Here is a 14,797-nt window from a genome sequence, read left to right on the forward strand (position 1 = left end):
AGGGAGCAGCCCCACAACTGAGCTCTTTCAATTCCTGCCACTAATCCAGCTGTGTACATGTTGGCTAAATGCTGCAGGGTCAAGATCGAGATCAAGATTTGAAAATTCAGTGCTAATTACTGTGATTACAATCTGAGTTCCAAGCAGCCAAGCCTTCAGAGGCGTTTAGGAGTGACCTGCTAACAAATTAAAAGAAAGAAGAACAAACACATATTTTTGAGAAAAACTAAATCTATAAACTGCCACTTCAGGTTGTTAAATAATAACACTGGTATAATGTGACTATTTTCCCTGAAATGTACACAGTTTGGATAGTCATGCACACATAACATAAAGTAGAGGGAAAACTTTGACTTACATTGCAAGTGAAAATAAGATACACTCAAAAATGGGATTATTCAGAAGTTGAAAATGTTTAGATAAAACAAATATTTAAATAAAAGTTACTATTAAAAGAACATGTATATAGATAAGTTACAAGCAAATAAATACATTAACTATTTGTTCTCCTACAGAACTTCATGTTCCTTTTACCAAATTTCTCTGCAATTTATGTTCAAGTGAAAAAAAATCTATAGAAATCTTGTGTACTGAAACTCATAAATAATAGGTTATAGTCCATCTTGCAACTTCTGCCATTCTACTATTAGTCAAGGCATACTCTGGCCATATGATTCTTCTGCGCTTCTTAGAAATGTCTGCAAGTTATAGTTACAGCATAATAAATAACGTCTATGTATTTCTTCACTGCAGAAAGCAAAACAATACAGCAGTCCTTTTCCCACACTTTAAGCATCAATCCTGCAAACACTCGAGCATGTGCTTGAGCAAATGAATAGCTGTAATGGTATCCACACAACTACTCACATGCTTAAAATGAACCACGTGTTTAAGAGCCTGAAGCATTGGGAGCTACTTCTGGATTCTGGAACAGTCCAATTTCCAGGTAATTAGGCTAGTCTGCCTTTCCTTTCAAGGTCTGCACATTATTGATATATAAAAAACTCCCAAGAAGGAAGGAAGAATATTTTATAATATTTTTGAGGGGTAAACTCAAAAGCAAAAATATGATTCCATTCTTCTAAATATTTTAGACTACAGACTTCTTCTGTATTCCGTTAAACACATCTGGGCTGGCTTACATTTCAGGACACTGGATACTGAATAATATATTTTAAAAACAATATAGTTAATATGGGTTCTGAGAAGTACAGTTTATCTCTGAAATGCATCACAATGTGTTTATAAACTGATACGAAAATACTGTATTTCTCTTTCCATATCATTGGTTCAACAGTAATCATTATACTAAGCAATGCATACCCACTTGCTAATTCAGATGATGGGAATTTTAAAAATACTTAGATAAACAGATGGTGAACAAAAATGCTTTGCAAATATCCCTGTCCTCTAAATGGTACTTAGCTTATTTCAGAAATTGGACAAATGCATAATAATTATATTGTAATATTATTTAGAATAGTACAAAATAAGCATCTGGGTTTTTTTAACCAGTCAAATTTATAAGAGCAATGAAATTTCTATAGAAGAATTTAATACTAGCCTGATATGGACTTGCTCTTTAACCAGCTTTTTAACTAACTCCACCAGTTAATAAAGGCAACTACATGAATCCTTAATCCCCATGTATTAGCTTTATAAATGCGTTCATTAAGCAATATCCATACTGTTTTAATTAAAGAAATATCACTCTTATTTGTAGTATAATGTTCCTTAAATACAGTATAACATTGTCTTAAAGTGCTCCAGTTGCAGTTAAATTCTTGATGAGCAATAAAAAAATTCTTCCTTAACTTAAAGCACTAGAAGTTCATTTCTTCTTGCAGTGAATTGCCAGCATGTTTATCAGACCAAAATATCAGATGCAAGTTTTATTCACCATGTAAAAATTATATACAATCACGAGTTTTGTTATGCCCCTATCACTTTTCATCATTAACAATTTGTAGAAGTCTTTCCATGGTAAATTACAATAATAATTATAAGCATGTCCACAGCATACTTAATTTACAAATTAATTAGCCTCAAAAGAACCTTGTAAGAGAGATATTATGGCCATTTTACAACATGGTAGAGTTAATAAATCCAGACTCCCAGTTTCATGCTTTGACCATCCCTGCTTTCCTATTTAAAGTTTAACACATTAAAAATAAAAAGTAGTGGCAGACAGAGAGTTTGTGGTCTCTATCCTCTAACTTACATATTTTTGAGAAGTTAATGAAATCTACCAAATGCTTTATTTTATTTCTATATGGGTTAATCATACTTTCATAGGCGACATTTAAAAGCCAAGAGTGATGGGCCTTAAATTTCACATCCCCCCATCCTCTACCTGAAGCATTTCTGCATCAATTTTCTTAATGCGCTGCCAACTCCAAGCAATACAAAAAATCATGAGTAAGCCCTGCCCCTTCCCCCTTCCCTCCTTTCTCAGGCAGATCCCAGGACGTCATTCCCCCGTTGTACTCAGCCTTGGTGAGGCCGCAGCTGGAGTACTGCGTCCAGCTTTGGGCTCCGCAATTCAAAAAGGATGTGGAGAAGCTTGAGAGGGTGCCGAGGAGAGCCATGAGCATGATCAGAGGGCAGGAAAACAGACCTTATGATGAGAGGCTGAGAGTAATGGGGCTATTCAGCCTGGAAAAGCGCAGGCTCAGGGGTGATCTAGTGGCCACCTATAAGCTTATCAGGGGTGCTCATCAGGATCTGGGGGAACGACTGTTCACCAGAGCCCCCCAAGGGATGAGACGATCAAATGGTCACAAACTCCACTGTGACAGGTTCGGGCTGGACATAAGAAAGAACTTCTTCACTGTCCGAGCCCCCAAGGTTTGGAGCAGACTGCCACCTGAGGCAGTTCAAAGCACCCACTTTGAATGCCTTCAAAACACATTTGGATGCTTATCTTGCTGGGATCCTATGATCCCTGCTGACTTCCTGCCCCTGGGGTGGGGGACTGGACTCTGGAGTCCCTTCCAGCCCAAATGTCTATGAAATCCTCTCCCTCTCCCCCCATCCCCCCCCCAAAAAAAAGGGGGGGGTTCAAAAGTAATCGGCTTTGGGGGAAAAAATCATTGGAGGTTCTTTTTGGTTGCTTTTTGTAGTTTGGACACCTGGGCTTTTTATTTTCACATTTTTCTATTGTAGCCACAAGAACCAGAAACTTACTTTCTGAAAATGAAAGCCGAGATTTTCACAGAACAACATAATAATAGGGGGCTGAGGGTTTAAGAAAATTATCAAACATTGTGAAACAATTGATAATATTGTGAAAGTTGACAATTCACTTTCCTTTTTCAAAACAACTGGCTCAAGGGTCTTTTCACCAAGTAGATACAGGCAATCTAGGCCAGCTATTCCTGAGCAGCCCCCTGGGCTGTCTACATATATATAAATTGGTGTGCAGTAAGTTACAGTATGAATCTGTACACAGTCCACAGTAATTCCACATGTGGACATGCAGAATAAGTGTCTCTCCACTTCACAGTTCACTCCATTTTACATCATACTTGGTGCATACCGGTGAAGTCCATGCAGGGAATTAGTGACAAAGAGCTAGTGGATGATGATAAATTCACATCTTAGCTTACTACACCTTAACTTCCCCAGATACACAATTTCTAAGACAAAAATCCTGTTTGTAGATGTGCATATGTACATACGCAAGAGCAGATGGTATATGTGTGTGACAGAAAGGGGGAAAAGTGGTAATGCGACAAATTTCAGTATTAAGCCTTGCAGCGGTCAGTATAAACAACAGGAAAGAAAATTATACTTAAAATGTATTTTTAAATACTTTGGTAGTAATAGTAATTGTTTCTCTTTTTTTTCACTCACATTTTCAGAAGGCATACAAAATGGGCACAAGATAGACTCCAGGGCCTCATTTCAGGCTGTTTTAATTTCAAAGAAGCCACAACCAGCTCTAAAATACAGAAATTTGCATTTAAACTTCATGCAGATACGATTTTTTTTTAAAATCAAAGACAGAATAATGAAGGGGAAGAAACAGGTTTTGTGCAAAACAGTAAAATATTTTTAGGAAAAATAAAATTAACCATTAGAAAAACAGGTATTTTTTTCATTCGGCTAAGCCCAAACTACCCTCTTGGTGTTTCAATGTACATAAGTACAACTGCTCATATTACACGCTCTGTGGGAGTTTCTTATCTGTGTTGCACAGGTAAGATTACCTTATGAATATATGCTGTACCAAACATAATTGCATGTGGGTTGCTGAACTAACAACAAAGTCAGTTGACACTTGCATACATTTTAACAGGAGTCAAAGTTGTGCACCTCCCAAATTGCCCCATTTACTGGAATTTCTTTCTGCCAAATATTTCAAGTGTGTTAAAATGCAGGTTTTCTGTATTAGACCACAAGTTTCATAATTCATTTTACAGAAAAGGGAACTATTTATGATAAATGTCGATACCATAATAGTAATTTATAAAATTAACACATTCATTTCTTAGAATAAGCTTTAAAAGCAACTTTGCTTCCTTTGTATGTTTCACATTTTTTGGATATGGCTGAGGGGGTGGGGAAAAAAGGAGGAGGTGGTAATGGACCACAAAGGCAAATGCTTTATTCAAAAAGAGAGTGAGGAAGAAATCATCCAAACTGCCACAAGGTTAGAAGGGCTTCCTATAAGTTCTTGGCACTGTGTAATGCTTACTCTAATATTAGTAGAAAAAGAAAATGTACTTGTTCAGTTTTTAGTTACACAAAATAAAGATAGATACCAAAAAACTATGTTTTATGGTTTTGTAGATAATTACTAAGTGTGTGTTCTGGGTTATATAATAGACAACAGTTCCAAAAAGATATAGGACCAGGCCTATTTCTTGTTTGCAACCGTTTTCTTTCTCTGTTAGATGAGTCAGTTTTGAGTCTGAGGTATCCCATTGTTGGACAGCTGCATAAAACCCAGCAACATGCCTGCCTCATATTTGTGCTTTCCCCTAGGCTAGTCCAAAGAAATGGAAAAAATGCCCTGAGATGATCTGTAAAAGTCCCACATTGTCCTCCTTCAAGACATCCCTAAAAGCTACATCTGCTATGATCCCATGCTCAGACGTAACTTTTAAAGGGGCAGGAAATACTGTCATATCCTGGAGTCTCTCTGCCCCCTTAATTAAGGAGAAATCATGGTTTTGTGTCCTTTTTCATTTGGGTATCCTTTTACTTGTACTTTATTACAAAAGAGAAATAATGCTATAAAAGTATGTTTTAATACTGATACATAACACATCAGAAGTGCACAATTAAAGCTAAAAGGACCTATGTAAATATTATGTGGGAGATCTGAAACAGTTTCAGCTTCCAATCACACATTGTCATTCATCATCTATTTAACTGATGATGGAAAATGCCATGAAGTTTTCAGTTTTGATCATGTCCAATAACATTTTAGTTGAGCTAATATTAGAGGTGCACCGATACATTGGTCCAATATCGGATCAGCACCGATATAAAGAAAAGTGATTGTACTGGAAATCAGCCTGATGTAGCTGACAATTTGGCCAACAAATGCCCCATGTATACATACAGCCACAGCGCAGCACGTAGATGGTGAGGACTACAGCCCAGCAGCGTGGAGAGCTGCGTGCAGCTGGTAAGTCTGTTGTAGTAGAAGGGCTGGAGGAAGGGAAGGAGTGCGTGTGGGGGGGGCAGATCAAGGCTCCCACAGTGAGGGAGGGAGTAGGGAGCTGCACAGCCAGGGTGGGGTAGGGCGTGGCCATGGCTCCATCTCTCTCCGTGTCCTGCCACGGCTGGGCAGTTCCTGTCCCAGCGCCTGCCTCATTCCCTCCCTCACCACAGGGGCCTTGATCTGCCCCTTCACACCCCTTTCCTCCCCACTCTCCATCCATCACAACAGAGTTACCAGCTGCACGCAGCTATATCAGAAATTGGATCGGTATCAGCCGATATGCCTCCTTAAAAATTGGTTATTAGTATCAGCCCCCAAAATCTCTATTGGTGCACCCCTAGATAATATCTCTGACACCATCTGAACAGTTGTCAGAGATTAGATTACTATCAGCTTTCCTGGAAAAATGAAATTGTGACATGTGCATCTTTTTCTGCACAATGCTCTTTCAGTTGAGCAAATGCTTTCCTTTTATCTTGTGTCATCTGAGGGGAAAACGCGAAGTAATATATACGCTACTATAGAGAGGTCTAAAGATTTTTAAATGTTATATTTATAATAAACAATTAACACTGAAACTAGAATCCACCTGTTTTGATTGTTGAAAAAGGGAAGGTAGCACATTACAGTCAGATTCTGTTGGTCATATCCACATAGAAAATGCATGTGTATATTAAATCTGCTGATAAGCTGATTCCCACAAAAATAATAAATGATGAGGAATTTTGGAGGCATATAAATTATTATAAAATCATTTTCTATTATTGATTATTTTTATTATGATCACTTCTGTCCCTTCCTATGCCTCAGACAATATAATTAACCCAGAAAGTCTCAGCAAAACAGCAATTCTGAGGCAGAAAGGTGAACCAGGCAGAAATACTTTTCAGTACCAGTTACTGGTTAGAAAGCTTCAGCTCACAATGGGTGGAACAATCTCAGTTTATAGCAGCTAAAGATCTGGCCTGAAGCATGGATGAACCACAACATAGTACTGTCTTAAACATCATTGCCAGGTGCCTGAATAACATCCCTAGCAGAAGAAACAAAGCCACCAGCTATTTTATTCAACTGATGTTCCTACTATGCAGCACAGTAGAGAGAGAAATGACCCTTTCTCTTCTGTGCTCAGATTACATCCTTGGTCATGGTAGGAATATTAGGAACTCGGTGTTCTTTTTCTGCGTGTAAGTGTATGGCAAGAAGGTGCAGCATCACCCCTTACTGGTTTCTTTCTGACCTGCTTCTTTCCCAGACCTCAAGAAAGACACTGTGCTCAAAAGCTTGTCTATCATCTCTCCCAACCACACAATAAAAGATATCACAAAACACCCTTGGTTCTTCATATTTCCTGGACACTTCAACTACATACTAGGAAAAGAACGAACATTCATTTGTCACAACTCATTCTCTGGTCCATTCCTAGGGTTGTATATCATCCCTTCCTCAAGGCATATGGTAAAGGGAAAAAGTTCCCCTTAGCAGTCTGTCACGGATGGCCCCGTGAGCGGCCGTGAGCTCGCGAGTGCCCCTTTGCCGTGCCAATTAGGGTGGTCTGGCACCCTCTACTCGCCTGCCACGTCTTTGTTGTTGAGGTTCAGAATGGGAGGCTGCCTACTCACACCTAACGGCACCTTGATGGTATCACCTCCGCTCCAAAGTGGGGGTACTCTCACCCCAGCCTTATGGGCAAATGCGTGCCTCCAAAACCTCCCTTTAGCATGCCCCAAGCCTCGCAGCTGTCCCGGGGGACGTTGTCTGGTCCCCTGCCCCTCAGGTGCTCTCCCTCTGGCACCCTGGACTCGTCACCCACCTGGCGCCCCTGGGCCGGGCTCTCACCCACCGGCCTATTACTGACGCCCTTGGGTCTCCCTAGCTCCTCTCACCCCTCTCGGGGTCTCCGCCGCACCCTCTGCACTTGCGGCCCCACTCGGGGTCTCTGCCGCATCCTCCGCGCTTGCGGATCTCCCGTGTTTGGGGCTCAAGTGGCCGTAGCCGTGCCTGGCCCCCTTGACCCTTCCCTGGGTCGTTTCTGTTCTGCGCCCTCTCCAGGCCTCGCCCTCTCTGGGCCTGTACCGCGCTCTCGGCGCTGCGCCCTCTCTTGGGCCTCGCCCTCTCTGGGGCCTGTATACCGCGCTCTCTCAGCGCCGCGCCCTCTCTTGGGGCCTCGCCCTTTCTGGGGCCTGTATATCGCGCTCTCTCAGCGCCGCGCCCTCTCTTGGGCCCTCGCCCTCTCTGGGGCCTGTATATCGCGCTCTCTCAGCGCCGCGCCCTCTCTTGGGCCCTCGCCCTCTCTGGGGCCTGTATATCGCGTTCTCTCAGCGCCGCGCCCTCTCCGGGCCTCGCCCTCTCTGGGGCCTGTACCGCGCTCACCGCGCTGCGCCCTCTCCGGGCTTGGGGCTCAGGTGGCCTTAGCCGTGCCTGGCCCCCTTGACCCTTTCCTGGGTCTTTTGCCCCACTGGGCAAAGTGCCGTCCTTACGGGCCGGGGTCCAACCCCGTGCTCCGTGCCACTCCGGCACAAACAGTTGTGCCCCCCTGACACTGTGCCCCTACTGGGCACCCGGAGCCCCCAAACTGCTGGGGAGCCCCGCTGAGGCCTCCTCGCTCCCCTACAGCCTCACCCGGTCCTCCGGTTAACTATAACTCAAGCCAAGCCCGAACGGCTGTAACAAAACCAACAAAGAGCCTACCCGCTCGTAATGCAAACTCTCGGCCCCTCTCAGGCTTCCAGCCCTACCTCTTATCAGGGTGTCCTCGTCCCTAGCATCATTGCAGCCGGTCAGTAAGGTAAGGCTGCAACCCCCGACTCTGGCCGCTCAGCTCAGCCACAGAGCTCCTGCTCCTGTGGCATCCAGAAGGGTACTGCCAGCTAGGCTTTGGCCTAGCTGTTTATAAGGGCCTGGCCCTGCCCCCTCCTGGCCACCTGACCTGCCTGGTTGCCCTAGCAACCCCCATCTGTGTTGCTCCAGGGTGCTTCAGCAGCCCTATTCCTCCTGCTAGTAGCAGACACCCTGGTGCCCTGTTACACCTCTCCTCTTCCTGGGGCATCTCCTTAGGAGCGGGGTGCGGGAGTGCCCCGCAACACAGTCAGACCCCAGAAGACATGAGCACATTCAGAGCTGCAGAGGTATTGAAATCAGATTGTTTTCCAAAACCAAAGAGGCATAATCCCTTTACAGATGCAATTTATTTGGCCTGTACCTGTGTGCATCTACACGTATTACCTGAAGGGTGACACTTGTCTGTGCTGAGAAAGAGAATTCTTGGAGCTTCTCCAAGGGTATGTAAAGACATTACACTTAGATCAACCTAATTAGGGTTAGATCAGTCTAGGTGCCAAACTGTACATATGTTTGGGGAGTTTAGAACAGGCAAGAAATGGCCGGCCTGATCTAACTTAGTTTACCTAAGGAGGTGCACTGTGCAGATTGAGCTAACCCATGCTGGAATTAACCAAACACGTTTACATGTTCAGAGAGCAGCCTCAGGGCTGGGGAAGTTGAGACTCTTGCCCCAGGTCTGGGGCTGCGCTTCCCTCCCCTCACCTTACTAGGTTATTTTTAGCCCTCCAACCCTCCACCCCCATATGGACAACCCCTACCCCATGACCCACCAAGACCCCTTCTACTTACCACAGACCTGCCAAAACCCCCACAATCCTGCCCACCCCTCCTCTGCCCGAACTTACTTAGATCATGTTCATGGCACTGCTCCAGGCACCACTAAACATGTGCACACTGGGGATCTGATCTATGATCACATGGCTTAAAATGAGCCACATGATCGTAGATCAGGTCCTGCAAATGTCTGCATGTGCCCTAAAAGTGTGGATGAACTTCCAGTAGAGCTCTGAGCCCTCACTACCTTGTGTTCCAAGTGCAAAATACACTTCTTTAGCTTGTCTTCTCCATTCTAAACATGCAGATATCTAGATTAAAAAAAAACCCCAAAAGAAAACCACTCTGCTGCACCAACAATTCTGTCTCTGCGGAGAGAGAAGAAAAAGCATGTGAGGGATTCTGGTCATGTTACTTCATAGTTTCATAGTAGCTAGGCTCAGGAGGGACCTGAACAGATCATCTAACCCCCTGCCACAGGCAGGAATGATGCTGGGTTCACAAGACCCCAGACAGGTGATCATCCAGCCTCCTCTTGAATTTGCCCAAGGTAGGGGCGAGGACCACTTCCCTGGGAAGTTGGTTCCAGATTTTGGCCACCCTAACTGTAAAATATTGCCTTCTGATCTCTAACCTAAACCTATTCTCCATCAGCTTATTACCATTGTTCCTTGTCACCCCAAGTGGTGCTGGGGAGAAAAGGGATCTACCTATTTGCTGTTGATCTCCCTTGATGAGTTTGTAGGCAGCCACCAGGTCCCCACTCAGCCTCCTCCTACTGAGGCTGAACAGGTCCAGGTCCCTCAGTTTCTACTCATAGGGCCTGTCCTGCTGCCCTCTCACCAAGCTGAACCCTGTCCTCTGAACCCTCTCCAGGCTGGCCACATCCCTTTTGAAGTGCGGTGCCTAGTACCGATTGAGGCCTGACCAAAGTCGCATAGAGGGGAAGCATCACCTCTCTGGACCGGCTTGAGATGCATCTTTGGATGAATGACAAGGTATGGTTGGCTTTGCTGGCCGGTCTGGCATTGGCGGCTCATGTTCATCTTGGAATTAATAATGACTCCAAGATCCCGTTCTGCCTCTGTGCTTTCAAGGAGGGAACTCCCCAACCTGTATGTATGCTGTGGATTTCTTCTCCCAAGGTGCAGCACCCTGCATTTATCTACGTTGAACCCCATCCTATTCTCATCTGCCCACTTTCGTAGTCTGTCTAAATCTGTTTGCAGCCTCTCTCTCCCTTCAAGTGTGTCCACCTCACCCCACATCTTAGTGTCATCAGCAAACTTGGACAGCGTGCTTTCCACCCCCTCGTCCAAGTACTTAATGCACTGCAGGAAGGATCTCTGACACTGTGGCAATAAGAGCTGTGCAAGAACCTAGAGCAGTGGCTCTCAACTTTGTTAAACTCAAGGCACCCCTCAGAAAACACCAACTCTTAATTTTCACTCATTTTTTGACTATAGAAAAATAACTGAACATTTTTTCTATTGCAAGAACTTAGACCACAACAGATCAGACTGTTTGTGGCACTGTGGGTTCCTATTTGAAATCTCTGGATTTATCCTTCTAATCATGTGTATTTGTCTGCACTCCTAATAGCACTACTATTGAGCAGCAGCCTAAAACACCCATCAAGGAAACTCACAGTACCCTAGGGTACTCAGGCACCTGGCTGAGAATCACTGACTTACGAGACAATGGAATATAGGTAAGCATATGCAACACCCTTAGGATGCCTGCATAACTCAGGGGGAGTTGCATCTCCAAGCAAGATGGATGCAGAAGTCCATATTCACGTATCGTTGAAAATGTGGGCCTCAATTAAACAGAACAAGCCAGAACAAATGGGAAACCCAACTGATGATCTGTTTAAAGGATGCTGCTGAAATTTTCTATGAATCCTAGGCCTGCCTTTCTCAATTCAAATCCCTGGGATACTGCAGGATGCAAAGCCTTGATTTTACAAGAGACAATCAAGCAGGCAGATCCTTGCGTGTATAGAACTGCAGAGAAGTCAGTGGAGTAATATGTATGTAGAGGGATCCACCCGTGTGGTTCTCTTCACAGGATTAGGATCCACATTTTTTACTCAGTCCTGCAGTCTTCTGTGTAAGAAGTTGCTATGTTCTTATAAAATACAGAAGGAATTTTAAATGCTTTTCATATTTGTAGCCTCAGTCTCACACCAGGTAAGAACAGGGTGACCACCTGTCCCTAATTGGGTGGGACAGTCCTTCAGTGAGATCAGGTCCTGGTCACAGGCTGCATGACTTTGAGACAGCATTTGTCCCAGATTCACAGGATTGTGCAGGGATCCATGTTTCCCTTTGCAGGTGGGCAGCATTCCAGCCTGCAAGGGACTGCTTGGTGGTGCTGTGAGCGGAACACAGGGGGCGCCACATGCACATGCATGCCTGCACACATGCACATGGCTGGGGATAAGCTGGGTAACCTGGAGAGCAATTCCTTGCAGATAAGGGTACGGGAGGGTGGGGGGAGGAGGCACGGGGGGGCAGATCAAGGCCCCCATGGTGAGAGGGTGAGGGGGGTAGTAGAGCAGGGACTGGGGATGCTACCCAGGCAGGGTGGTGCATGTGGCCCCAGGGTGGGAAGAGGGATGGAGCCCTGGGGGCAGCTCATCCAGAGGGTACAAGGGGGGGTGGCTCCCCACCACTACATGCACCCCACAAGGAGGGGAGCATGGGGGGCATGTGCCCAGGGCCATCCCTGAAGAGGCAAATTGGGGAGACTGCCCCAGGCCCTGCACTTTGGGGGGCCCTATAGGGTGGGGCAGAGCAGCAGCAGTGCGGAGCTGGGTGGAGCAGTGTCTCTGTGCCCAGCCGCTCGCTACCCCCACTCCCCACTGCTGCTGATGCTGCTGCCATTGGCAGCAGCAACTTCTTCAGGTCCGGGGTCTGGATTGGAACAGGGTGGGGCCCCGCATGGGCTGATTTGCCCTGGGCCCCGCACCCTGCTTGGGTCAGCTCTGCATGTGCCCCCCTGATTTGTGTGGAGGTAGATGCGTGCTGACCACTGTGGGTCCACTGTGTACCTCCTTACCCTGCTGCCCTTCCCCTGGGAGCCTCATGTTAGCCACACGCCTCCTGCCAACCTGGCAGCAGCTGGGAATACAACTACATGCCACCACCCCACCTCCCCGCTGCTGCTGGGTGGGCAGGGGGTGCACAGCCAGCACGGGGCTCCCAGGGGAAGGGCAGCAGGGTAGAGAGCCTCAAGCCTGCAGTGCGAAACCCACATCTGCCTCCAACCCACTAGGCTTTGCTCTGGCCATGCCACCACTGGCAGGGAGCAATGTGGGCATGTGTCCCACCTTCCAGTTTGGACAAGGTGGTCACCCTAGATTAGAATTGTACCATAGCATTGAGGTTCATTCAAATTAGAGATGGAAATTTTCACCAGAACATTTTCCTGCTATAGAAATCCATGACATTTTGTTTCATCTTGCACAGGTTCAAGTTTTCCTTCCACTTAGATTACTAATCTCTTTAGATTGTGATAAATTAAATGCCTGCACACATGCACTAATCATTTCTTTAAAGGGACCATTCTCCATTTAGTACTTCTGAATTTTCTTCATGTTTTTCCAAGTTGGGGCCTATAACAGGTGGGCCTTCCTAGCCCCTTCCACCTGTTTCTGGGCTAACTGCCCACCTCTCTCACCTGTCATATCTTATTGTTTATTAATTGGTGTCTTAATTAGGTGGGAGGCTGCCCTTTGGCAGCCCTGTTCTCCTGGGCCTTTGTATGCTGCTCCAACCACCCCTGTATTGCATCCCAAGCCTCGCGGATGACACAAGCCCAAATGATGTTCCCTCACACCACAACTGGTGCTCCTGGATCTCACAGGGACTCTCTCTCCCTCCCTGGAGCAGCAGGTCATTGTGCTCTCCCTTTCTGTAATTTTTTACCCACACTTGGCCTCTTTGTGGTGGAGGACTTACCAGGGTCAGGACCTGTCCCTAACTCTGAGGCTGAGCCCCTCCTACTTGGCCTCAGGCTCAACTGCGGCCTCAGGCATCTGAAAAAATACATTGGCCTCTTCCCTACATGTGGGGCTCCTACTATAGCCATTCTGGGGCCTCTACACCATGCTCCACCCTGGGGTCTTCTCATCATCTTCACAATCAACTACTTCAGGCTTACTTCCTGTTCAGCCCTACTCAGCCCCCCTCACATACAGTCCTCCAGGCCTACTCCCATTCAACCCTACTCTGTGCAGGGCCACCTACATCCATGCCCTCTTAGGCCTTCGCAACTGCCCTCTCTCTCCATGGCCACACAACTATCCCCAACCAGGGGCCTCCGGGGTCATCCTCCCTGCGGCCTCAGGTGGCCAAAGCCATGCCTGGCCCTCACTCCTCGCCTGGGGTCTTCCACCTCCCCAAAGCTCAGGTGGCCGTAGCCATTTGTGGGAATTATGGGAGCTAGGGGTTAAGGTGCCCTGACCTGCCTTTCATAAGTGTGCTAATTGGCCTGGCATTTCCTGGGGACTCCCAGGACACCAGAAGCCCCACCAGGACACCCATTCCCAGCAGGGTGCAGTTTTAGGATGTTTCAACCTGGGCTGGCAGCAGCAAACTGTAGCCTTTATATACCTGGCTCTCAAAATGGCTGCCGCCATCAGGCACCTGGCAGATGCCTGACTCTGCCCTTAAAGTGGCAGGCACCCAAAGGGGCACTGCCACACAGAGCCAATTGTCCATATTACTCAAAAGACCACTTGTCCTAAGAAGTCAGCTTTTCTTGCTTCTTCCCTCTTAACAAAATATTTGTGTAGATGGTACCTTTAAGATACAATATTCTCTGCTCCTGACCTACACAGCTGTCTAACAGTTATATTGTAAGATGTCTTCTCCATGCTAACAGTTGTTTTCACTTGACTCTTCCAAGAATGTTGCTAGCGTCTGCCCCATATATGCTACATTCAAAACATTAGGAGTGAAATTTATTTTTGCCTCTGCAAGTTGTTCTGTCAGTTAGTTAAAATAAGTCACTGGTTAGATTTTAAAAGGAAACTATTTAACATCATTTATTTAATATTCTATTCTCTTATAAACACTTCGTGTTCTTGTAGATGATTCTGCAGAACTGGACTGCTAAGAGTGCTTTGAATGAGGTGAAAGTGGAGGCTTTTTGGAGGGCCATTCAATGTAAGGGGCAATGTGGAAGAAAGCACAGGGCATTTGTGAGATGCAGAGATGAAAAGAGTATGAACGCTGGTGTGACTCATGGAGTTGAAAGCATATCCTGCAGGAAACCAGGTCTGCCAGATAAGAACAGGAGACCAAGGACAAGTTGTTGAAAACTGTTGTGCAGCACAATGGAAGCAATTCAGAGTGAGCAGCATTTAGACCACATGCAGCAAAGCTGGTATTCAAAAGGCCCAATGAGAGAAGGCTGTAGTGGTCAAGCAGGAGATAATGCAGCCACAAACATCCATGGTATACTTGTTGGGACTGAGAGGCAGGGCTACATTTTAAA

The 14,797-nt window shown here is 45.9% G+C and overlaps 1 protein-coding gene across 5 annotated transcripts in view; it reads right to left on the reverse strand.

Moving 5' to 3' along the window:
- CLYBL (citramalyl-CoA lyase) overlaps positions 1–14,797 on the reverse strand; it is a 267,622-nt gene that overhangs the window by 134,927 nt on the left and 117,898 nt on the right. The window contains exon 1 of one of the 5 annotated variants that reach the window (XM_090022884.1): positions 3,856–3,926. The exons of the other annotated variants lie outside the window; for them this stretch is intronic. Coding sequence (XP_089879010.1) covers positions 3,856–3,905 — 50 coding nt within the window. The 5' untranslated portion in view covers positions 3,906–3,926. Of the gene's footprint in view, positions 1–3,855; positions 3,927–14,797 lie in introns of those variants that run through there. 5 annotated transcript variants of the gene reach the window in all.

This window comes from Crocodylus siamensis, chromosome 1 (genome assembly GCF_052110815.1).
Source record: "Crocodylus siamensis isolate JL-2025a chromosome 1, ASM5211081v1, whole genome shotgun sequence".
NCBI classification, from domain to species: domain Eukaryota; kingdom Metazoa; phylum Chordata; order Crocodylia; family Crocodylidae; genus Crocodylus; species Crocodylus siamensis.